This window comes from Polypterus senegalus, chromosome 12 (genome assembly GCF_016835505.1).
Source record: "Polypterus senegalus isolate Bchr_013 chromosome 12, ASM1683550v1, whole genome shotgun sequence".
In the NCBI taxonomy this organism is placed as follows: domain Eukaryota; kingdom Metazoa; phylum Chordata; class Cladistia; order Polypteriformes; family Polypteridae; genus Polypterus; species Polypterus senegalus.
Window position 1 is genome coordinate 129,553,304 of NC_053165.1, and position 27,346 is coordinate 129,580,649.

Consider the following 27,346-nt stretch of genomic DNA (forward strand, 5'->3'; position numbering starts at 1 on the left):
AACAAAACCTAGAAATATAAATAAAATGTGTTCCTTTCAGCAATAACAAATCAAATCATTCAGTTGTCTTTGCTCATATGTCATTTTAGAGCTGGACGCCTGGCATCTTTTTTGGCAACAGGTTTGTTTCTGTTTGGTGTGAGGTTCTGTGTTGTGGAGATTCTCAGGATGGATTGCAGGTGCTCATCAGTGAGGCGACTCCTGTGTGCTGTTTTGTTAGTCTTTATCACTGAGAAGAGCTTCTCACACAGATATGTGCTACCAAACATGCACAAGGTTCGAGCCGCATGTAGACGGACTTTTTTTATTCTTCAAAGTCACCAAAGCGCCGTGCAAACTCAGTGCGCTCAGTTTATCAGCAAAATCGTATTTTGGGAACACACGTAGTGATGACTTGGTTCAACATTACTTGGCAACAGGGAAAGTGGGGAAAGTTGCACTGGTGCATTTGTGTCTCCCATAAAAGCAGCTTCACTTGAAATCACTTTGTGAATGTGCACGGTAAAAGCGTCCGCTGAAGTGTCAGATTCTTATTTAATTCTTCTGCTTTCTGTATCTTCTGCATTGCATTCAGGTTACCCTGATGTTTTGTCTCATAGTGCCGTCTTAGATTAAATTCTGTAATTACAGCCACATTAGCTCCACAAATGAGACACACGGGTTTACCGGCAATGTCAGTTAACATATACTCAGCCTCCCATCGGTTTTTAAAGGCTCTATTTTCAGAATCAACTTTTCTCTTCAGCATCGTGTGAGCTAGCCGCAATAACTTGCAGCATCATAAGCTAGACTTGATTAACGCGGTAAGTGTTGGCAAGGCAGCTGAAGCGCTGCATTATGGGATCTGTAGTTTATTGTGTTACCAGCGCTTCATATACCGGGCCATTAATAACAATACAGTATATAAAATGATCTGCGGGCGGATATAATTACGCGGGCGGATGTGGCCTCTGGCCTTGAGTTTGACACATATGGACTAAATAGAACTTGAAAAGATATATTTTTTCAAATGTGATCAGCAATTCAGATAGAGTTGGCGCACTACAGCCTGCATGCCTCAATAAGTCATCCTCCCTCGCTCTTACTTTTTACCGTTCATCTAATGAATACACTGAGTATGGCTTTACCAAAACAATCATTGATGGCGAATAAAGTATCCATTATTGAGAATGTAGATCAGGTTATATATATATATATATATATATATATATATATATATATATATATATATATATATATATATATATATATATATACCACCATATCATAGCGAGCGTAGTGTGTTAAAAAGCTATGAAAAGAAAAGGGAACATTTTAAAAATAACGTAACATGACTGTCAATATACAGTAATTGTTTTGTGAGTTTTACTGAGTGTTGCTGTCATCAAGGATTTGATTATCATTATTTCTTTCAATCAGGTTCATATTTGTAGGATGTTTTGTGTTCAAGTTACATTCCGTGTTTGTCAATCGTTGTAAAGATGACAGGTTTCATTCATCGATTCGTTTCTTACTGCATCAATAAACAGCTCGTCTTCTTCTTTATCTGAGACCCGACACACTGCATGCGGATTTTTTTTTTTTACACTGTCTTCCTTTAGCGGGACATTGACTTTTCCACCGTGTGCTTTGTTTCCACAGTAGCTGCATTTATGAATATGCTTGTATGTATCAGACGCTTCATATTTTTTTGCTGCCTTTTCAATTGTGTAATTAGTTTTTTGTTCAGCGCTCTTTGGAACTGTTGCTTTTTGTCTGTGCACTGTGTCAGTTCACGTGAGCCGCTTGGTGTTCTTGCATTGAAGTTTCCCAGCTGTGCTGGTGCCATGTCGTGCTATGTCCATAGCTGTATCTAATGTTACCAAAGTCCTGGCACTTAAAACTTTCTCTCGCAGTTTCGCTGAGTTTGTGCCAAACACCACCCTGACCATCTCATCTTCCTCTGCATAAGCACAGTCCTTCACCCGTGAATATTTACCCGTGGCAGTTTGCTATTGGATTGCCGCTGGCGGACTGACCTTATATGGGTAGGCACTAAATTACAAGCATAGCGGCAGCCTGTCTATGAACTTAATTTAAAGTGTAGGTTTACATCGTGCTTTGTTTCCGAAGTAGCAGAACTCATGAATATGGTTGTATATGTCACTTGCTCGCTTCTTATTGTTTCGCTGCCTTCTCAATTATATAATGCATGTTTTCTTCAGCGCTTTTTGGGCCTCTTCCTGGTTTTCTACGTACTGCGTGATTACGTGGAAGGCTTGATGATGTCACACGAAACTCCGCCCCCACGGGTTTCAAGCTCATCTCCATTACAGTAAATGGAGAAAACAGCTTCCAGTTATGACCATTACAGTAGAATTTGAAATGAAAACCTGCCCAACTTTTGTAAGGAAGCTGTAAGGAATAACCCTACCAAATTTCAGCCTTCTACCTACACGGGAAGTTGGAGAATTAGTGATGAGTCAGTCAGTCAGTCAGTCAGTGAGTGAGTCAGTGAGGGCTTTGCCGTTTATTAGTATAGATACATATATATATATATATATATATATATATATATATATATATATATATATATATATATCTATATATATATATATCTATACCGTGTACTTCCCGTGTAGGTAAAAGGCTGACCCCATCTTCACGAAATTTGGTAGGTGACTTCCCTGTGCTAACCAAAACCGATGTACGATACTTATTTTAGGTGGTATGGCGCCACTGTCGGCGCCATATTGAATTTTCCAAACGTCACTAATTCTCCAACTTCTCGTGTAGGTAGAAGGCTGAAATTTGGCAGGCTCATTCCTTACAGCTTACTTACAAAAGTTAAGCAGGTTTCATTTTGAAATTCTACACATAACAGTCATAATGATCCGCCATGTTGAACTTTCTTCTTCATGGCCCCATCTTCACGAAATTTGGTAGGCGGTTTCCCTGCGCTAACCGAAACCAATGTACGTACTGTACTTATTTCGGTGGTATTACGCCACTGTCAGCTGCCATATTGAACTTTCCAACGTCACTAATTTTCCAACTTCCCGTGTAGGTAGAAGGCTGAAATTTGGTACTTATTTCGGTGGTATGATGCCACTGTCAGCCGCCATATTGAACTTTTCAACGGTCTTTGTTACTTATGGGCCCATCTTCAAGAAATTTGGTACACGGGTTCCCAACACCAACTGTATCCTACTTACGTACATATATACATCCATAGCCTGTAGCTCGTTCACCGTGTGAGGCAGTGTTGGGTTCCCCATCCCAACGCCTCCCACGTTGTTGGCTGCCTGCCTATATAAGGCCGTTCGTCACTCCAGTCTCTACATTCCCTTCCTTGCTTCGCCACAGGATTCACGTCTCCCTGCTGATAACTACAGCCTTCTTCTTTAATCCACTGCTTCTCCGCTGTTTTATTGTTTGTTTATTACGATTATAGTTATTGTGTAGGTATTTTAGACTTACTTTACATTGTTCAGGTACCCATTTCCTTTATCATTCCAACCATACCCTCATTCACATGTCTATCGAGGTGATTACCGAGTGGTTTCCATGCCTGGAGATGGCACCTGTCTTTTCCATTCTCTTTGTTACATATTGCAGGCTCACTCTTGATATCTGGAGGAACATTGTGTCTTATGTATTGAATGACTGGGACAGGTTCAAGGTGTGGACTGAGGACGGTACAGGAGATAATTATACTACACAGGAGCACTAGAAGAGTGAAATGCTTAAGCCCTTCACCTATGCATCTGCATGTGAGTTGATGGCTGCCGCTGAATTGTTCGGTTGTCGCTTTCAAGTGTACTGAAATGGCCAAATATTTTACACCTTTGGACAACCGCCAATGCCTCTTAAACATCTTAGATTCACAAGTGACGATTTCAGTAGTGGACACTTTGATGTTTAGAAATGTTTAAACTCTCAAAAGCTGGATGTGAAGTTATAAATGAAACCGGTTGTATACTTAGAATGCTTGACAGATGCCGAATGTCTCTTTAACACAAGTCCTACAAATACTGTCGTAATTGAAACAAACCATGAAACTCAAACCGATTATGACAGCTGCAATCCAAGCTGTGAGATTTGAAGCAAGATTACTCTTCACATTGCCAACTGTACGTTGCATGCTTAAGAGTAAGCTCAGCGCACAGCTTGGTCATATTGGAGGGCCGAACTCACAATGTGGTATACAAAGAGATCCTTAACAAATAATTATTGGTATATTTTCCCTCAGTTTAAAAAGGTTTAATTTTCTTCTTAATAAAAATTTTAAGGCAGTACTTTGCCGCTGTGAAGCGCGGGTATTTTGCTAGTATATATATTTGTGTGTCTATATATATATATATATATATATATATATATATATTTATATATATATATATATATATATATATATATATTTATATATATATATATTTATATATATATATATATATATATATATTTATATTTATATATATATATATATATTTATATTTATATATATATATATATATTTATATTTATATATATATATATATTTATATATATATATATATATATTTATATATTTATATATATATATATATGTGTATATATATGTATTATCGCGGTTAATCCGTTCCAGACTCTGCCGCGATAAATGAATTTCCGCGAAGTAGAAACCATATGTTTGTATGGTTATTTTTATATATTTTAAGCCCTTATAAACTCTCACACACTGTTAACATTATTAGTGCCCTCTAGACATGAAATAACACCCTTTAGTCTAACGTTTAAACTGTGCTTCATTACAAGACAGAGATGGCAGTTCTTTCTCACAGTTAAAAGAATGCAAACATATCTTATCTTCAAAGGAGCATCGTGAAGAGCAGATAATGTCAGAGAGCGCTCGCTAAGAAAAGCAAACAATCAAAAATCAATACGTACTTTTAAGTATACAGAAGCACCGCGATAAAGGCGGCATTTTGTAGAGGAGCGTCCTATCTTCTAGGCAAACAGCCACTGTTTAAACAGCCCCCTCTGCTCACACCCCCTCCGTCAGGCAGAGAGAGTGAGAGAGACAGAGAGAAGGAAACAAAACAAGCGCCACGCGGGAAGCATATCTTTTTGCATTGAGGAGTTTTTGTTAATATGTAATACATGCTCTGATTGGGTAGCTTCTAAGCCATCCGCCAATAGCGTCCCTTGTATGAAATCAACTGGGCAATCAAACTGAGGAAGCATGTAACCTAAATTAAAAGACCCATTGTCCGCAGAAAGCGGCGAACTAGCGAAAAATCCGTGATATATATTTAGATGTGCTTACATTTAAAATCTGCGATAGAGTGAAGCCGCGAAAGTTGAAGCGCGAGATAGCGAGGGATTACTGTATTTCACAATCTGCTCAGTTTCTGGGATTTTCACACACGACCATTTCTAGGGTTTACAAAGAATTGTGTGAAAAGGGAAAAACATCCAGTATGTGGCAGTCTTGTGGGCGAAAATGCCTTGTTGGTGCTAGAGGTCAGAGGAGAATGGGCCGACTGATTCAAGCTGATAGAAGAGCAACTTTGACTGAAATAACCACTCATTACAACCGAAGTATGCAGCAAAGCATTTGTGAAGCCAAAACACGCACAATCTTGAGGCGGATGGGCTACAACAGCAGAAGACCCCACCGGGTACCACTCATAGGAAAAAGAGGCTACAATTTGCACGAGCTCACCAAAATTGGACAGTTGAGGACTGGAAAAATGTTGCCTGGTCTGATGAGTCTCGATTTCTGTTGAGACATTCAAATGGTAGAGTCAGAATTTGGCATAAACAGAATGAGAACATGGATCCATCATGCCTTGTTACCACTGTGCAGGTTGGTGGTGGTGGTGTAATGGTGTGGGGGATGTTTTCTTTTAAATCGTTTAAATGCCACAGGGTACCTGAGCATTGTTTCTGACCATGTCTATCCCTTCATGACCACCATGTACCCATCCTCTGATGGCTACTTCCAGTAGGATAATGCACCATGTCACAAAGCTCGAATCATTTCAAATTGGTTTCTTGAACATGACAATGAGTTCACTGTACTAAAACGGCCCCCACAGTCACCAGATCTCAACCCAATAGAGCATCTTTGGGATGTGGTGGAACGGGAGCTTCGTGCCCTGGATGTGCATCCCACAAATTTCCATCAACTGCAAGATGCTATCCTATCAATATGGGCCAACATTTCTAAAGAATGCTTTCAGCACCTTGTTGAATCAATGCCACGTTGAATTAAGGCAGTTCTGAAGGCGAAAGTATTAGTATGGTGTTCCTAATAATCCTTTAGGTGAATGTATGTGTGTTTGTGCAAGTAAATATAAGGTATTGCATATAGGAAGTAGAAATTTTAGATTTGATTACACAGTGGGATGTCTGGAACTTGATAGTATAATGTTTTTGTACACTAATCTGAGGTTAATTTAAGAAGTAATTGAAAAAGTACAAAGTACAGTAATACTAGTAATAATGTCACTGTTGTATACACAATTTACTATTCTAAACCCACCTTGCAGTAAGTAACATGTAAGAGGAATAAAGAAAACCATTAACAACTTGAAAGGCAACAATAAAATTTGTATAACTAATCTGATAATAACGTATACAGAAAGTAACTATTGTTCAAGAGCTGTCCCCTTAGAGTCAGTCTAAGAAAGTTGGTGAAAAATAAACTCTTCTATAAATAACCTGAGGAAAAGGGGTATTCTCTGCATTTCTTTATAGTTCAATTCTACTCTGTACATTAAATGGAAAGTGACTTTGTTAATACTGTAGAATAAGGTAGTTGAAACAGCGGCTGCTGAAAATTATAATTAATTATTTACTAATGGCTAATCATCAGTTAAAAAATAATTGCATTTTGAAATGCTGAAATCACATGGGGAGCTTTGTGTGTCTCAGATTTCCTTCTGCAACACTTACGCATGCTATTATGTTGATTAACAATTATAATTTGGCCAAAGTGAGTGACATTGGATGGGCCTGGGCTGATTCCTGCTTTGCACTTGTTGATGAAGAACAGATTGCACTCAATTTGACCCTGACCTCTGAAAACTACACAGTATATAGCTAATCATTATGAATGTTATAATGTTGATCAGCTTCAGACTACACAAATTATTTAATGAATCTTTATGAAATTGAAACATTGCAAACCTTTTTTTTCCAGTGAAGCTTGGTTGTTTTATATACAGTATCTGCGAGTTATTTTTTTTTTCCTAGACTCACTGTTATTTTTCCTTCTTTTTAATAGAGACAATAGCATAACACATCAAAGAACAGCAACACCACCATAAATGCGTTTATAATGTCTTCCAAACTGAAAATAGATATAATATGAAGGAAAGGAAGTAGGTTTGATAGTTCACATTTCACACCTATATTTTGGTATTGAATTTTAATTAATAACATAATACCCCATTTTCCACCATCTCTTACATATCAAGCTAAATCATTAGACGGGCTTCAGCTTTTATTACAATTGTGAATGGCAAGGGTGAGCAGGGTGTATAGATCACCCCATCCTACTATAATTTGTTTTATAATTGAAGAAAAACATGGGTTTACATGCACCATCAAAACATTTCTAGTAATACTTGAGCTTACTGTATCTCTGATTAATATATACCATTTCACTGGTAGAAGTTAATCGGGAGTCAGTTCCCCATACTGAAATATTGTCAGAATGAGAGAATACTTTTCTCAGTCTACCTTTGTGTTAATTGTTTGTTTTTGGGCAATTTTCTTGCTTAAGAAGGGTATTGGTGGATACAGATAATAATCCAGTAATGAGTAGAAAAAAAATAATGAACACACTTTTGAAATATTTTAGACCCGGCTATGTGTATTGTATTCATTTTCAATTTTAACAGATTGAATTTACCTAAGCATTGGTTTGAGAACAATCAATACTTGGGAAGAAAGCATTACTTTAATGAGATTTCAAGGGTTTTCCTTTCCTTAAACAGAGAGGCACAAATAAAATTGTGGTTTATAAAGTGCTGAAATGTTGGTTCAATATATTCATCATTTGTAATTTGACACTGTAAGAAACAAATATTCAATTATAATGGTATACTGCCAACTTAGACTTTGTTTTATTCTTGGTGAAAACTCAGTGAACAGGCTTTTTGAGAGCTATTAAGCAATCAACAAGTTATTATATCATTTGCTTTTTAAGCTATGAATTTTCCTCTTTAATGTTCATAGTTTAGTTTTAGTTCTTCATATGATGCAGAGGTCCATTAAAGAAAAAATCAAATTTTAAGCAAACAAATAATAATAATGAACATACATAATATATGTGTATATTTGTATATAATAAAACTTGTCATAAACTTGATAAAGTTGCTTTATTGGTTTATTTCACAAAGACAATGAAATCTTTATTTGCTCTTATCCTCAGTAAAGTAAACAAACATAATATATATAACATTTTTCATGTTGTACATTTTGCAATGAAATTTACAACTCTGTGACTGTGTACAATAAAGATAACATTATTGACTTTTAGGTTGCTGTATGGGAATATTTGGGAGCAGAGCTCAGGCTGACATGTATAGCTTTGTTCTTAGGGCTTGTCTAACCAAGAATTCCAAAAGCAGAAGACCAAAGAATATTATTCACAAGGATCCAGAAGAAACTGCACACCACTTTTTAGCAATCTGTCAAAGTGACATTACTTGTAAGGGCCGTAGAGGCAGGCAGAGCCAGACATGCACTGCATCTAGGATAGTTTGCTGGAAGAGTGGTGCACTTCCATCATTACTGCAATAAATCATGTTTAGTCTCCTCCTCAGGCAACTTCAAAGGCAGCAAAAACAACTACAGTGGCGTTCAAAAAATATACTTACTGTAGACATACCGGGAAGAGACAAACAGACAGTACAATATGAAATTAGTGCAGATAGATTTTTTTTTTGTATTTACAGGCATTGATGGAAATGTTTGGCTAGATGGATACTATTTACCCCAAGTACTTACAGTGGCATAAAAAAGTATTCAATCCCCTTGAAAGTCATCATAATTTTCTGCATGACAAAAAATTTGTACACATATTTACCCATTCATTTCCAAAGTCAAACTAAACCATTTTCTTTAATTTGTTTGATTGAGACTAGTGCCTTATGCTTAATTTTCCCTGCAGATCTGCATGTTGCTCTCATGGAAGTGCCTGATTGGCAACAGTGTTCAAATATTTTGTGGCACTCAAAATTTACTCTGAATCTATCAAGGAACCTGGTGTGTCACCAACGTGCAATACTGAAATTTGGTAAAAAGTATTCATATTGATTCAGACGCTTTTAAACAAATTCCTGTCTTCCCATTTGCTCACTTCTACAGAAACATGGTTTTGAAGACCATGTTGTTGGTTTTTTGGTCTTAGTTTGTTCATTCTGTTTTATTTCTTAACCCAGTACTCAATACTTTCTGCATGTAGTAATGGAATGTCATTTGGATGATTAGTTGTATTATCTGATCATGAATCTCATATGCACTCAATCTGCTGGTACCTTTTTGTCATCTTAAAATGCAATTCTCCACCTATATGGTGCTGTTGTCTTAAAGGTTTGCTGCTGAAAGGTGAAATGAACTTCAATGCACATTTTTAGCAAGGTTAATCACAATAAAAATGTCTAATCACAGATCAAAAACACTGCGGAGCAACAATGAATTATCAGGCATGATTTGATTATTGTGACTGTGCCAGATCTTGGGATTAGAGTAAAAGTGTTTCCCAGTAGCTTTACAACAGGGAGGAATGTTTTGTTTTTTCGGTTTTCATTGAACACGATGTGTCAGAATATTAAAACAGGTTCAAAATACATGAGTTGTAATTGGGATTAAATTTAATATTGTGTTTTATTAAAGATAACAATACATTTTTTATTTTCCAATGATATTGTGTAGTTTTATATGCTTCACTGTTGAACTTCTGTTAAAAAAGACTATGATATTTACATGACTTTTTTAAAATGGTGTGCAAGTTTTTTTTAATGAATCATAAGTTTCCTTAGCTGAGAAATGCTATTTATTTTTGCTAAAATATAGGGGACCTCCACCCACTTTGGCAGTCTCACGTCTAACTTCAACTGGATCAAGCTGGGCAGATAAAGTTAAATCTACGCACACTGCCACAGTAGTGAACCATACAGGTTCAGAATCGACTGATACTTCTGGTCATAACGCACCACAGGGTCCTCAAAAACCTAGTAAGTACTATTATTTTCTTTTCTCTTTTAATTTCCATTAATTACATAGTTCATTTTCAAACTGGACAATTTTACACAAACAGTGAGGTCCATAAGTATTTGGACAGTGACACAATTTCCATAATTTTGTCTCTGTATGCCACCACAATGGATTTGAAATAAAGCAATCATTATGTGATTGAAGTCAGACTTTTACCTTTAATTTAAGGTGGTTTAACAAAAATAATGCCTATTTGACAGACATTTTATACATGGTTCCCCCTATTTTCAGGAGCTCGCATGTATTTGAATAAACGTAACATTATCATAAATACAATGATCCAGTCATTCAGGAAACACTCTGTGAGAAATGATTTGGAGATTTTCACTGATCAGGACTATTCAGAGGCTTACACTAGCTATATAATACACTATGTAAATACATTTTGGCTTTTTGCACCTGTGATCAACCATTAATTTGAAAATAAAATAATATAAGTCAAGATGTAGAAAATGAGAAAAACAGCAAGGATTTCATGAGTTAGAATTGAATTAATACTAGCAAGAGGTCAAGACTCAAAATTTCTAAAGACTAGAGATCTGAGTAAAACCAAGTGACCATACTTAAGAATTAAAAAATAGAAATGCTAGCTTCAAATACTAAATTTAATTATTGGTTTACTCTCATTGTTTAGTACGTAATGGCCTGCATAAAAATGTCCGCTTCAAGATTCCCAGACCTATGCATTACCTCTTCCGAGATACCATGAGATACGAATTCATATGCCTTTTTTTTTTTTCAAAAAACACTAAACCTATGTAGACAAGACTAGAAGATTTCCATTACACCACAGATATATGTGAAAGAACAAAGAGTTGGTCCACTCTTTAATGGCTAGCACAAACTACAAACTATTCTTCTTTAATTTGACATGCAAACATCGACAGTGTCTCTATTCCAGTACCCTCATATAGGTTTTTTTTAAGGAGAGTAAGGAGTTTGATCTCTGTCTAAATTTAGAGCTCAGACTTCTTTTTAAAATTACAGACTGTCATTCCAGTCTGCTACACACAAAGCACTGTTCCTGTACACATTGAAGACGCTTGTTAATCTAGACACATCCTCAATATCTTGTAAGTTCATCACTGTGTCTAAAAAGCAGCAAAGATTATTAAACACCATGTGACATAATCCACAAATACTGACCCATTTTCAAACTATCCTTTTCACATTTCTTCCTTGTCCAGATTTACTAGATTATGAAAGTCCTCCTTGTGTTTTTCCATCCTTTCTCTCACACCCTGGTCTTCCATTTCAGTCACTACTACAGCTGCCACATTCATGGCCTTCCAGTACCTCTCAGCTGATTTCACATACTGTAATGTTAACGTTACATGGAAGGATTTTTTTAACATATTTTCATTGTTATTTGAATGATTATTGTACACCAAAGTCGGTCTTGACAGGCAATAGCTCCATGCAAGTGATTCTACATCTTCAGGCTGGTAGGTCACCGGCTGCTTGCCATTGGACAGCATTCTCAGGTTTGACTCCACTTCTTCAAAGGAAAACTTGATGAAATATATTTAGATATCAAAGGAGTCTTATTGTGAATTTCCTTTTATCGGGCTCCTTTCCCAGCCACAACATTCATGTACTTGTCTGTACCTTTCACTTGATTTCACAAACTTTAATGTTAAAATGTTACATGGAAGGATTTATTTAGTTTTGTAGATTTTTTTTTTTTTTTATGATTGATGTTCACCAAGGTTGCAGCTTTGACAGGCAACTTCCTCCACTACTACGATTTTGAATAGTGTTCATTAGGGATCAATATCTTTCCAATACTTGGTCCAACCACCACTTGCAATAGGTACACTTTTAAGTAACCTGTGTGTGTGAAAGTGTTTCTTGTCATTGACATCTATGATTATAACAGAATTTCAGTCAATCAGCCCATTCTTCCCAATCAGGTCCTTCCTTCTATCCCCGTCCATCCCTACCTGAAAGTTAAACACTTGCTAATATTTGCTAGACACGTACAAGTAAACAGTAGTCAATAATTTCCTGTCTGAAACTCCGTTATATTAAGGGTGCCACTGTTGTTCACTGGAGGAAACTTTAACCGTGCAGTACTCAATAATGGTTTCAAAATATACCCCTGATGTCTCAAAATGGCCAGTGTTAAAAGGAGATTGCAGTAAATTAAAAATGTGTTGTTAGTGCCAATTAAATGTTTAGATGAGGATTTGATTATGCCTTAATATTTTAAATCCTCTGCATATACTCCAGATCCTTCTCTGTCCAGAGCATTTTTCTATTGGATAAAAGCTGTCCTTTTTAACAGGGATTGAAGTCTTCCCCCACTTTCTGCCTTGTAAGTAGGTCTACATGATTTCTTCAGGCTGGGCAGGTCACCTGGGGCTTCATGTATAATGGCATATGCAGAATGTAGACTAAAACATAGTGTATGGACAAAACTGGAAATGTGCATATGCACAAAAAATTCATATGATTTAAAACTGAGTAAGCAAATTTCTACGCATTTCCCCTTTATAAATTCCAATTAATATGAATTTTAATGCACCTGCACCTGTCTACATCCCCACCCCAACTCCTCCCCGAATTTTGCACATTTTAATATGCAAATCAATAGATAGCCCTTTCTTTTCAGTGTTTTGTTAAAAGACAATGGCAAAAGCACACATGGGAAAAACAATCAATAAAAAACGTACTATTTGTTGGCTTAAGCAGTGGTATAAGCAACAAAAGGAAACTGATAGAGTAATACTTTTGAGGCACTCAAAAGTTCAAGTTCAGAAAGTGGCACAGTACCCAAAATAAAAAAAAGTTCTGAGATATCGTAGTCTACATGGAAAGGTGAGTTGTAGTTCACCGTTCGTTTATTCCGTTTCAGACAATATTGCAAAAGCTGACCCTGATGCCAAGGATGTGACTGCAGGTGGTTATGGTGCTGCTTCACCCAGCACCTCTTTGGGCGCTGACTGTGCACACACCTTTGCCTCAGAAACCGCTGGGCGACCATCTGGCAGTGTGCTAATGAACGATGTTCTGGAGTTACAAAATGCAATAGTGGTTGCTGTAAGTGATGTGGCCAATAACCTAAGGAGTATAAGTGCTGTATTATGTGATATTGATCACAAGTTAAATGCATTGGTTAAAAAGTAAATGCTGTATCTGATTACCTGTTTTTGCATTCTGCTAATTACATTCATATGAAGTTGTAACCCCGTCCGATTTGGCTGATCATTTGCTGGGTCAGGGTTAGGTTCATCACACTGCATCTCTCCAGGTATCGGCAAGCCACCATTGTATGCCACATTATGCAGCACACTACATTCTTGCACAATGCACACTTTCTGTGGACTATAAAGCAGCACATTAATAGAGTGGAGATGCTTTCTCTTTACATAAACAAATTAATTCTCTGAAAGAGAAATATCTGGATGACAAGCAGATAATACCATCCCATACAGCTGGCATGGCATGACTCAATGATGATTGTTAAATGCCTGATTGGTCAAAAAGTTAACTTTGAAAGTGTCCTGTGTCTAAAAAACTGAGGATAGACAGAACTTGCAAAGGAGGAGGTACAGCACAATTCTCAAAGTCTTTCTTTATAAAGCTGGCACCAGTTCAGCACACGGCTCTAAGAGGATAGCTCTTGGAAATCGAAATCGCCAGTCATCATCATCTATAAATATACTATATGGACAAAAGTATTGGGAAGCCTGACCATTACACCTACAGGGACTTTAATGACATTGCATTCAAATACATAGACTTTAATATGGAATCGGTACCCCCTTTGCCACTGTAACAGCTTCCACTTTTCTTGGAAAGCTTTCCACAAGATTATGGAGTGCTTCTGTGGAAAATTTCTGCCCATTCATGCTGTGGAACATTTATGAGATCAAGCACTGATGTTGGATGAGAAGGCCTGGCTCGTAACTGCCATTCCATTTCACCCCAAATGTGTTTGATGGGGTGTTTGATTCCTGGTCATGGCTGTGGGTGAGTCAGTCAAGTTCTCCCACACCAAATTCTTCCAACCATGTCTTTATTGACCTTCCTTTGTGCACTGGGGCACAGTCATGCGGGAATAGAGAAGGGCTTTCCCCTAACTGTTTTCACAAAGTTAGAAGCAAACCATTGCCCAAAATGTCTTGGTGTGCTGAAGTATTAAGATTTCCTTTCACTGGAATTAAGGGGCCTAGCCTAAACCCTGAAAAACAGCCCCATACCATTATCCCCACTCCACCAAACCAAGACAAGCCCATCTAGCTGCCATACAAAGAAGCAGGATTTATCACTCCATAGAACGTTTCCTCTGCTCCACAGTCCAGTGGTGGTGTGCTTTACACCACTGCATCTGAAGCTTGGCATTGGACTTGATGATGTGAGGCTTGCATGAAGCTGCTCAGCCATGAAAACCCATTCCATGAAGCTTTTGTTAATTAATGCTATTGAATCAGCAGAGTGTTGGCAACTTTTACACACAATGCACCACAGCAGTTGTTGATCCCGCTCTATGACCTTACGTGGTCTTCCACTTTGTGGCAGATTTCCTGTTGTTCCCAAATGGTTGATCATGATATATCAAACAGGGATGAAATTTCACAAAGTGTCTTATTGCAAAGGTGGCATCCTATCACAGTACCACGCATGAAGTCACTAAACTCTTCAGAATGACCCATTATCTTTCACAAATATTTCTAAATGGAGACTGCATGGCTAGGTGCTTGATTTTATACACCTGTGGCAAAGGGTCTGATTGAAACACCTGAATTCAATGATTAAGAGGTGTGTCCCAATACTTTTGTCCATATAGTGTACAGTACATGCTCTCTTGTAATTCTTCCATTTGCGCTGTTTAACAACACTAAACCAGCCATGATAGTTGAAATATCTTGGCCATTCTGTGCACCATTATATTTTTACAGATTGGTTACAATCAAGTGCCTTAAATTTGTAAACGATATGCAATTATTTTGGGTGTGTTTTATAAATCCTGCATCATCGATAAAAATCTAAAAAAAGAAAGGGAAATGACACCAAAACAGTAGCACTGTTTTGACACTTGGTATCGCCTGTTTGCAAAACTGAGCAGAAACTTGCGTATCCACGATGTAAGGCTGCCATTAGAATGTGTGGCTTTATGCCAAGTTTAGTTTTTATACATCTCGAGGTGAGCGTCGAAACAGGCGTGCATAACATTTTTGTGCATATGCACCATTTATACATGAGGCCCTTGGTCACCAGGGGCCTCATGTATAAACGGTGCGTACGCACAGAAATGTTGCGTAAGAACTTTTCCACGTTCAAATCGCAATGTATAAAACCTACACTTGGCATAAAGCCACGCACTTTTCCACGGTACCTCATGTCTTGTCGACGCAAGTTCTCCTCGGTTTTGCAAACTGGCGGCACCCAGCGTCAAAGCAGTGCCACTGTTCTTGTGTGATTACTCATTATTTTCATGACGTGGCTTTATAAATACACAGAAACTAACCGCATATTGTTTATTAGTGTAATGCATCTGATTGTAATTAACTTGTAACAATATAATGGTCCAGGGAACAGCCATATTATTCCAAATACCATAACTGCTTTAGCGTTGTTACTCTCTTCTTCCTTCTTCCTTCTTCTTCTTCTTCTTCTTCTTCCTCCCGTTAGGAGTTGCCACAGCGGATCATCTTTTTCGATATTTCTCTCACTTCACCACTCGGAGTATTTATATCACTGTATCTGAGTGTGAATCACAGCAGCAGCTGATCGGAAAGAGAATTATCGGTATAGCATTAAGCACACGCTGTCTCTGCCACGCAAAACGTTTCAAAGCCTTTCCTGTACGGACCTCGCGGTTCAAAACAGTTTAATCCCAAGAACTTTAAATGCAGCCAATCAAGTGCTCCTTGTAGAACTGTTTGTACTTATAAGTACAATCACCCCACTGTAAACTTGCACTATAGTTATAATATCGCACAACCTGAGCCACTTTATAAAGCGCGTATTTACATATGATGATGATATCATTTTTAAGGTGAAATGCAGCAAAATATGTTTGTTAAATTATACAGATAAAACTTTAACTTCATTTAAATAATCTATATTCTTCACTGGGAGTGTCTTTAAGGATAGAATAATTAAACATGTACTACGAAGATATTTCAATGTTCTTTAAGCGTTTTGAAGAATCGCGCTAAGCTTACAGATGGCTTAACGTCTATTACAGAGCTGATTGTATGGCGATCGGTTACTTGGGGAAAGAAAAGCACTGACTGCAGTGACGGCTATGCCAATATATATTGAATATAAAACAGAAAGATAAAATAACAACACAGCTAAAAGCAGCGACAAATTTGGCAAAAGTTAAATGCTTGTGTCATGAGCACGAGGCGGCTAGTGTCTGCAACATACGTGGCCATCCACCGTGCATAAGATACTTTACTGACATTGGCGGGCGAAGGAGCCAGCCACCGATTCTTCCTCTGCCCAGTGCCACCACAAGCTTAGAGCCGCCCTGAGTACTGCTGCAATAAATTATTTCATCGAAGTGAAACATGTTTAATAACGTGCTTTAACTCCTATCATCATGAAAATGACATCACGTATACATCTCAGTATTTTAGTTATTCAGAGAGCTGTAATATCACGAATGTAATGGATTCTGTGTCCAGTTGGAGGAAGAGAGCGGTTTAAGAAACAAGTAGTGATTCACACACATAGAGCACATAGAAAATCAAATACAAAACAAAGCATTTAACGTGCTACTTTAATTACGATGTGATTTTAGAAACTGGTTAATTAAACAATTTTAAGATGAATTTTATGATGTTCTACTTTAATGACAAAATAAACTACGTGATTAAAGTGGAAATGTCGAGATTGAAGTGGACATTTCGTGCTTTTTCCCCACCGTGTGGCTTTTTTCTCTGTACCCTAATAAGCTTTCATATGACACTCAGACAGTGGGCTTACAACTTCGGCTTTCGGCGACTTTGATATGTGACTTCTTTTTATTTCCGGCACTGTGCGATTTTGTGGATGTGAGCTTTCATGTTTCTCCAACACGCTATATCACTCGATCAACTTCCTTTTGTTGATTATACCACGGCTTATTTGAACAAATAGTATGTTTTTCCTTTGCCTCCACTTGGTATTCGCTGAAATTCTTATGTTTCCCCCCGTGCTTTTCCCATTGTCTTTTCACAGAAGGCTTCGCTTAAGGGCGATTTATATTGATTTGCATATTCAAATAGGCGTAATTCTGGGAGGATTTGGGGCGTTACATAATGCTGGCGTGCGGCGTTAGTTTTCACGCTGATCGTGATTTATGTTGTGGAAGAACGTGGAAGTTGGAGTACGCACAGATTCCTGCATCTGGATTTTTCTGTGCGTAAGCACATTTCAGCTTTTGTGCTTACGCCATGTTATAGTGCGAGTTCTACGCACGGCGTTATACATGAGGCCCCAGGTGTTTGCCAGTAGATAACATTTTCAGGCTTGGCTCCAGGACTGGATCTCAGTATACTTTCTCCAATCAAAGTTCAATTATATTTATTTGGATTTCTCAAGGAAATCTTATTTTGGGTTGCTTTTTGTTTGCCCTCTCTGCTTAGACCAATTTTATGTGGCTAAGCTATCGGGAACACAGGCTTATGACATCATATGAATCGAAGGACCATTGAGGCACACAAGCTCTTCCACAATGCTAATATTATAATCTAGGAGGGGAATCAATTAATTAGTTACTACTTTTTTTTTTCTTTTTTTTTTTTGCATTAACAAAAAACGTTAATTTAGCATATAGGTAACATCAAACTAATAGTATTGTTAGTTGACAGAGAGAAAGAAATGGCAATACAGTACTTTAATGATGTTATTGCAGAGGACTTAACTTGAATTCTGTGTTTACAAATATAGCCAATTAAAATGTAAATTAAATAAGAAGATAAAACATTTTTCAGCTTGATTTGAATGAGACTGCTAGCACAGATTTGTCAACAGAAATCAGGGCAGATTTGCAGTATAAAGAGTATAAGTGTTGCACATTGTCATTGGCAGAGTGTGTTGCCTTGATCATTCTGTAGGGATGGACCATTTGAAATGAAATATTTTTCGCTTTGAACACTTCAGTTATGAAAATTTCAAACACTCCTAGAAATGCTTTTATTGAGTCTGTTTGAATAATGGAATCTTTTTCCAAATTAGGCCATTTAATCACAGGCATTGATTGATTGAGTATTCTTATTATTTACTTTGAATACATCTAATACAAATCTGTATTTGAAACAGGATTATAATGACATTTAAATATGTTTCAAAAAAGCATTTTGGTACTTAAAATAGTTTAGATAGGTAAAGTGTCATGCTAGGGTGCTTATCTAGCAAGAGTTAAACACTGGCAGAATTTTGGACATCTCACATTATCTGTCTGAGGTATGTAAATGTACATTATACAGTGGCCAATTTGAATGTCATATGAATACTACTTGCTAATACTTATTCTTTTTTTTAACTCTTTCTATTAACAGGTAAAAAAGATGCAGAAGGCTGGGAAACTGTTCAACGTGGTCGTCCGGCACGACCTCGATCTGCAACATTGGTGCCAAAAATCAGTGTACCCCAAATTTCTGTAATAAATAAGGATGACAGTGACAAGGAAAATAAACAAGAAAGTCAAACTGAAGTAAACTCAAATATGGCAAAATTAGAATTTAATACAAAGGATCAAATTCAGGTACCTTTCAAAAAATATGTTTAATAAAGCAAGCTTTTGATCTTAATTTTTTTAATGAATGTTGCGATAAAACTTAATTCATCCAGTGTGATCATGTCATTAACTTTGATGTAAATTATAACTACTGTAGTTTGTTTTAGTCTGTGCAGTGTGGTTTCTGTTATTTGTGATTATACTGTACTACCCTGCCTGTCATTCAGATTGTGACTGAAATTGCATTAAGTACTGGTCCTGAATTGACATTTCTGTTTTTTCTACGTTATGTAACTGCATTTTTGGTAATGTTAAATTTAATACTTTAGAAATGCTTGTAGGAATAGGTTGAACTATATGGAGCATTCCACAGTTGTAGGATTGCCTTTCCATGGTCATACAGGCTATGTGACAGCCAGGGCACTTCCTATGGCTAGGGTTCAAATTCTTTTGTTCATTTTTGATTCTTTTATTTATGTTGATTACGTACATCATTCTTTATTTTTGGTTTTGTCTATGTATATCAGTTACTATTGCTATTTTTAATGTGTTGTATGGGTGGTCCCATAAGGGGTGGGGGGTCACCTGCCAATCACCTTCTAGAAATTTGGAGGGTCTACTACAGCTCTTGGTTGTTCATTTTGACCATGGTTGGGAGTGTTGAGTTTAATTGTGTGTTGTGCTGTGGTTGTATATTTGGAATTTTGACCTTCAAGCTCTGTATTTGATTGAATTTCTGGCTAGTGACAGACTTAACATGAGCACAAAATATATGCTGGATGTTACAGCATTGTATGAATACATTTGAGACTGTTTAAACCACTGCTGGATTCTCAGGGCTAATTATTTATTGCTTACTTTGTTTTAAATATTTTTTCATGTAATTTGAGGGCAGTGAATTTCTTTTGTGTGTATAATGTTTCAAAACACTTTTAAATTTGCAATTCTACAAACGTAAGCCAGTACTCGCATCTTAAAGGTAGTTGGCACCTTTTTGGGACAAAAGTTCCTTTTTTGAACTAATATGAAAGCAAAATACGTTCTCCAATGGGACAGGTGTTTATTTTCATTATATTCAGAGGTACAGTGACATGTATTAAAGTGGGGGTGTTGCCTAGAGAAAGTAGATTTGTAATGTTATGCTAATTACTAATGAAAATGTTTTTCTGCAAATTTACTTTTTTTCATCTTCCTTAATTATGTACCGCACAGAAGGTATAAGAATTTATGTTGGTATGTTCTACACTCTTGCCAAAAAGGGAATTTACTAAAACGTCCAATCAGATGATAAGATAACAAAACTTTAACACAGTATAACATCTCACATGTTAGTTTGAGGACTTTGTAGTTTAAATTTTAAAAGATACATAACAAGGCTCGCACACATTTGCATATGAGGCATAATAGGCTAGTGTTAGATCAGAATACCTAGGCTCCCTCTGGATAACCAGTGTATGTAAAACAACGTATTGTTCAGTGTATGCTGATGATGCTCAGTTATACATAAAGAACACTTTTAACAAACCACTAATAAGAGTTAACTCCTTCAACAATATCGGCCACTAAATGCTAAGAAACTTATGCATTTGACTACCAATAAAAAGAAAGTTTCTCAAAGTCACATTTATTATCTTCTCTTAAAAGATAAACATTCAAAACCAAGTTATAAAATACAGGAGACAAGGGGGTGTGGGACCCATAATTACATTTTTAGACTACTTAAAAGCCTCAAAATCAACATTGTTAGGGCTTCCTGAACATAAATTTTAAAACTATTTTATGGTATTATAAATCAACCATTTTATAAGAAAATAGATATAACATGAAAATTTATATGAAAGTCATTGTTAGGGAGATATTTTACCTTGCTGCTATCTGTGTTCTTAACCAGCTTAGAGGTGCAAGGCTGGTCTGCGGCCAGATGTTACTAATGGTTTTTTTTTTTTAAGCCTAACACTGCTTTGAAACAAAAGAAAACAAAGTTCTATTCTTTTAAATGTTTCATTTACTTTAAAAAAAGACTGAAGAGTAAAAATGCCTCAAACAATGAAATCTCAACCAAACGTTTGCAGCTGTCTTAAGCAAGCTTCAGAACAATGTGGCAAATAAGCTGATGGCATCTGCTTTCCTGTGTGTTTTTGCGCAGATGTGTGTCTGTCTGGTTGTCACAAAAAGTGGCGATTCTGAACGATGCTGACCAGAAGTGTGAGGTGGCATGGCTTTTGTATTTGTATATTTTTTTTTATAAACAGTTTTTATTATTGTTCTGTATTTATGTATGATGCAGTTAGTCTGCTTAAAATGTTCATATCCTAACTTATAGAATTCTGTACAGCTAAATGTATATTCAACAGTACCAGAGTAACATTTAAGTGTTCAGCCAACAATGAAGCACTTATGGGTTCTGGCTGATTACAGCAAGGTAATTTCTAGACTGTTCACATTAATTGACAGGTCTTCATCTCACAACTAATGAAACAGCTAAGATTCTATTCAGCTTGACTTGGAACTTATGATTTTCCTTCACTGATCAACATACAATTTTCCAAATAACTGAAAATGCTTCTACTTAATGGCATAATCACATGTTCCTGTGGCCCATCTATCTAAATTACTTTCCAAATGATTTGAGAATAATTAGTAGACCCTCTGGTCTTACCAAATTGTTTTTCAGTCTGTCAAATTTAATTTACTATACTTGGCTTACATTCTTCCTCCTAATCCTAATTGTTTCCTGTTTTTTTTTTCTTCTTTTCATTCATTAGTTTATATTCTAATCTTCTTATCCTATTACAGTATTGTGGGGAGCCCAAAACTATTTTGGTAGCATTGGATGTAAAGAAAGAAACAACCCTGAATGATATGGCTTGTCTGTTTCATAGCACATACGGTACATGTACACTTTATATAATAAGGGGCAAATTAGAGGCACCACTTTAAACTGTTAGAGACTATTTTGGTTTTAATTTGCATGTAATTACAGTACATATTGCTTCAGCAACTCTCACGTAGCAGTGGTGAACAGAGAGAGGTGGAGAGAGGTTATCAAGATCATCTGAGTAATCCCAAACACCTGTGACACCAATTGTTAAACATTATGGTTCCTTGAAATAGGGGGACCATGTACAAAAAGTGTTGCAATTTCTACATGGTGTAACCAAAGTATATGCAAATACCCTTGAATTAAAGTCTGCAATGTGTGCTTTAATCACATGTGAATTGTTTGATATGTAATTTTAGATTGTGGAGCAGAGGGGTACATTAAGGAATGGAAGGCACTGTAAGTGCAATAGACTCGCTGTTCAAACTGTAAGACCTGGATATCTGTAAAGTCCAGTGTAGTAGATTTGCCTATTAAATCATTTTTCTATATATAAAGTAAGTTTAATGCTGCATGCTGCTTTAATAATATCATTTTAAACCTGTTTTTGTTGTGTATAATAAATTACCTTGGAATTTTTAATGTACTGTATCAATTTGTTATGGATTTGTTATCACTGCATGAAAGGTCATTTTTTCTCCAGCTTAGTGTTCTTGATCTAGTTGGCAGTCTTCTCCTACATTATAATGCATTATTTGAAAATGGGCAGTGAAGATTATTTTGTCATGGTATTACCTGCAGAGTCTTATGACACTGGGTTGATTGTTGTGTGCAGTTTGCATTATCTTTTATTAGCTTTCTTCCTTGAGTTCAAGTCACGGTTATTTTGTCAGGTCAGCAGCCAACACTGGATTTATGGGTATGTGCATGATTGTGCTTTTTGGTGGTCTGCTAGACTTCCTGCCTAGAAAATAATCCTGAAAATAATCTTTGTATTAACTGGGTAGTCTTTTTGCAGATTTTTATAGAATAGGTAGACACTGTTTAGAGAAAATATTTATTTTTAATTTTTTTGTTACGAGAGTTTATTATTTAATTTGTGGTCCTCTTTGTCCCTCTTTCATTTGGTATAGAAATGTGCAATTTAACATATAAAACTCTGTATTGCAAAAATCAAACAATAACATTTCTGTATTCTCAGCTGTAAAATTAGCTACTTTAATATTTGAAGAGTAAGTGATTTGTTAGTTAGTTAACTTGGTTACCAGAAACACAAAGGACTATTTAACTGTATTGCTGTGGCTCTATAGTTAGTTCCGCTTACTTACAGAGATTTTTATTGAAATTCTGATATTTTTACTATGTGTGGAGTTTACATGTTCTCTGAATACCATTCTAAGTATTCTCCAGGGACCTTTATATTTAAAAATTTGCTGAGCTTCCATGCTAAATTTTGATTATGTTCAAAGGGAAAAACAGCATATGCATAAAAAATAGCATTTATAAAACTGTACATGTGCCATGTGTCACACTAAATTCCTTTGTAAATCTCAAATTCAGTATTAATTTTTTAGAGGGATATCTCCAATGGCAGGCTACACAAGAAGCAAGTTTTCAGAGATTGAAGTGATATATATATATTTTTTTTTTGGTCCTCTTGGAGTTATGTGCTGAATTGGAGCCTACATTATGAAGATCATGTGGATTTCACACAGTACCTGTTTCATTACAGGTTTTAACAAGTGTGCATTTGGTGGCAGACTTCTTATCGTGAACATTCTGAATAGTATAATTGAGATGCTACCCAGACACATCCATAAAGGCACTATGACAGAATCAATTTGCTTTTCTAAACTGAACACATTTTTTATAAAATTAATATACAACTAATATGTGATGCTCAGATGTTTCTGATTAAAGTTGTTCTGAAGTGAACTGGCTGAATCCACGATTCCTTTATTTTTTTAACTAGGGTCATGCTGTTTCTGATGGTTGTTTTCTTGGTAACACTGCCATTACCAGTTAAGTCACAGAGCACACAGCACACCCTGTTTACTGTCTCTTATACATACTATAGAGAAAGTGTAACAACAACAACAACATTTATTTATATAGCACATTTTCATACAAAAAAGTAGCTCAAAGTGCTTTACATAATGAAGAAAAATAAAAAGACAAAATAAATTAAAATAAGACAACATTAGTTAATATAGAAGAGGAGTAAGGTCTGATGGCCAGGGAGGACAGAAAAAACAAAAAAAACTCCAGATGGCTGGAGAAAAAAATAAAATCTGCAGGGGTTCCAGGCCACGAGACCACCCAGTCCCCTCTGGGCATTCTACCTAACATAAATGAAATAGTCCTCTTTGTATTTAGTGTTCTCATGGACGCTCTTGATGATGATGGTCATGCAGACTTCTGGCTTTTAATCCATCAGTGTTGGAACATCACAGTGCTTTGAGTAGATGGTGGTGGTGCAAGCCACCACCAAAAAGACACCAGCACCACCACCAAAAAGACACCGGAAAAAAGAAACAGAAGAGAGAGTAGGGGTTAGTACAGATTTTAGAGCCACCATGAATAGTTATCATAATGAATTGGAAATACAGAGTATCAGGATTAAATTACAGTGAGGTTATGAGAAGGCCATGTTAAAATAATGTGTTAGCCTGGCAAATTCCTATAGGCAGGCTTTTCCAAAATCGTGAAAAAAACTGAACCTCAAGATTTTGATTAATCTCAATGTTTTAGGACTTCCTGAGTCCAAAAATAACAATTTTGAAATTATGTCTTGTCTGTGTGTAAACACAATAACTTGAAAATGCTTTGACCTCGGTCAATGAGATTTTGTACACCTGCCTTAAATCAAAAATAAGGAATCCTATCAACTTTTGGGCCACTTCTGCCGGAAGTGGTACTTTAACTGAGTACTTTTGTGAATTTTCAAGTAACCTATGGTTATAATTACAGATAGCTGATTCAAATTTTGTATAGATATTTATAATGATAAAAAAGCAAACAGATATGAAATATGAGAAAAATTACTCAATCGGAAGGAGCGTTTTATTTAAACAACCATCTGAATTTTTTGTATCATGGAAATATAAATGTGTACACAATATTATAAACTATTTAATATTATACATATTATTTCAATAACTATTATTAATTTTATTTTAATTTATACATCATCAGTTTAACAATAACATGTAAACATTGAACATGCCATCTAAATATAAATATGTAATAGGAACAGTAAGCTGCTATGTCCCTGTTGTGTTCCTAGTAATACATTTAATTTTATGATTTTTATTTTTTATTTCCGCCATCATTGCCATAATTAAATGTAGCTAAATGCAGTTTTTACCTATAGCAAATTATTGCAACAAATCTTTATATATAATATGCTACCAGGGCGACCGTGCAGCGCGTGCATACAGGCGCCGTTCGCAGCTACTCAGGAAGCAGCAAGCGCATCAACCTCTGAGCAAATGAATGATAAATGTACAGAGAGAGAGTATGAAAACTAGGAATGCACAAGTGAACTGAATTCACTACACATCATTGTACAGTGCACCGTTACTGGTATTATATAATACTAACACTTTTTCTATATTTTTGGTAACTGTAACTCTTTGTACTTTACACGTAATCTAGGTAATGCATATATAATCATGAAAAAATTCCACCACCGTTTTCTACCTCCCTAAGTGCAAAAATATAATTTTGTCTATCTCAGTATACAAGAAAGTCAAGGGGAGTAAACTCCTGATTTTTATAGAAAAAAACACTAAGTTAATTAACATTAAGCATATGCCTTAGGCAGTATTGCCAATATTGAATAGATCTGTATTGACAGAACATCGGTCGGTTAATTGTGATATAATTAGTTCAAAAGCAACAAAATGTGACTACTGCATCATTGAAATGTACAATGAAAAAAATGTTCTGTTCACTTCATTGCCTTGCTGGTGAAAGTAGTAAAAATGGCAACACTATAAAAAGTCGAAGCACATAGGACTTACAGATGGTAGAACTTTGCTGTAACTTTAAGCCAATTTGCATGCCAAGTTAATGTTTTATACATCCTTTTACGCAAGAAATGGCTTACACAGAATTCTGAGCATAAGCATGTTTTGTACGTGAGGCTCCAGGTACTTGGGTTTCTTCCTTTATTTCATCTCCAAACAAGTTGAGCTGAATAGTGATTCCAAATTGGCTTGTGGGTTCAGGAAATTATTTAATAAATGAGCATTAAAGAATATATGTAAATCCATCTTTTAAATAATAAACATTAAATAAGAAATATAAAACTATCTTTACATCTTTTGTGTAATGAGAAAGATGTTGAAAATTCAGCAAGGGCAGGTGATTTTGAGAAGGTGCATCAGTGAGCATTGGTAGTTTTAAGGCATGGGTTTCAGCTGCTGCAGGTGGTTTAAGAATGGGATTTTCATGCCTATGCAAATCTGTATGTGGGATATTCGACTTTGGTTGCAGATATCAAAGTAATAACACCAGTTTGAAACCCGTTTACACCATTCCAACTGAGTGATATTTTGGTTTGTTTATGGAGTAGAGCAACCTGAGTGTCAAATTGATTGCTTTATAAATCACTACACATTCAATCGCAAGTTTTAACTACAGAGCATACTGTTACTATTTAATTTTTAATTTGTTTTAGAATTTAGTTTTTTTTTTTTTTTTAAATTTCACTTCATAGTAATGTGAAGTTCATGCATATTCCGTCTAGCAGTGGGTGCAAGAAAAGAAGTACTGAATAGTGACGTCCAGACTGTTAAAGGGTAAGGTCATAAATACTGGGCCAAATTCCAATTGGTGTTATATGCAGGTCTTTTCAGTGTTGGAGTAAAGCATCATACCCCTTAAGTACCCAGCACAAGGACAGTGATAATATGAAGACATCATGCAATATGAAGAAGGACAATCAGGTCTGCTTTCTTTATTGTTTGACCTATTTTATTCATTCTCCCCTTTTTTCCAGTTGATCTTGATGTTATCATTGCATCCTCCTTTTGTTGCTTTTTTTGTTTGCTTTGGCACATCAGTATATTGACCTTAGCTTGCTTAACATGGCTTAGTTGTCCTCCAGCATCCGAACTTTGTAAATTGGATAATCTTTTCAATTATGCAACTTCCAGTCCCGTCTGCTTGGTCTAAATGAATTTCTAAGGCCCACATATATCTAGATACATGAGGTAATGTGTAAGTGTGTACGTCAGGGTAAGAAGTGACATTACTGTGGCAGTTGTGTTAGCTTTCTAAGATATGATAGAGTGGTGTGAAGTTTATGAAACCTTAAAATTTTATTTTAATGGAAATTCAAAGGAACATACAAGGTAGGTTGATCAATCAATGCTATGGACAACAGCCAGAGTAAAACTTTACGAGTAGAAAAGTGGAAAGAGAATCCTTTTCTCCAATATAAAAGCTTATCCTAAAATGTTATTGACTAGATCCTGTCATATTTAAAAAAAAAAAATTAGAACAGAACCTTTAAGTGAGAATTTGATTTTTTTCAAAAATTTCAAATAGTATATAGCATCAGTTTCCCACTGACTTAAAAGACTTAGATTCTT

At 36.1% G+C, this 27,346-nt stretch overlaps 1 protein-coding gene across 2 annotated transcripts in view; it reads left to right on the forward strand.

The window, feature by feature from the left end:
- The window catches only part of scaper (S-phase cyclin A-associated protein in the ER), a 641,491-nt gene that overhangs the window by 126,780 nt on the left and 487,365 nt on the right, over positions 1-27,346 (forward strand). For both annotated transcript variants that reach the window (XM_039773420.1, XM_039773421.1), the window contains exons 7-8: positions 10,048-10,208; positions 18,747-18,952. In XM_039773420.1, the coding sequence (XP_039629354.1) occupies positions 10,048-10,208; positions 18,747-18,952 (367 nt within the window). The remainder of the gene's footprint in view (positions 1-10,047; positions 10,209-18,746; positions 18,953-27,346) is intronic.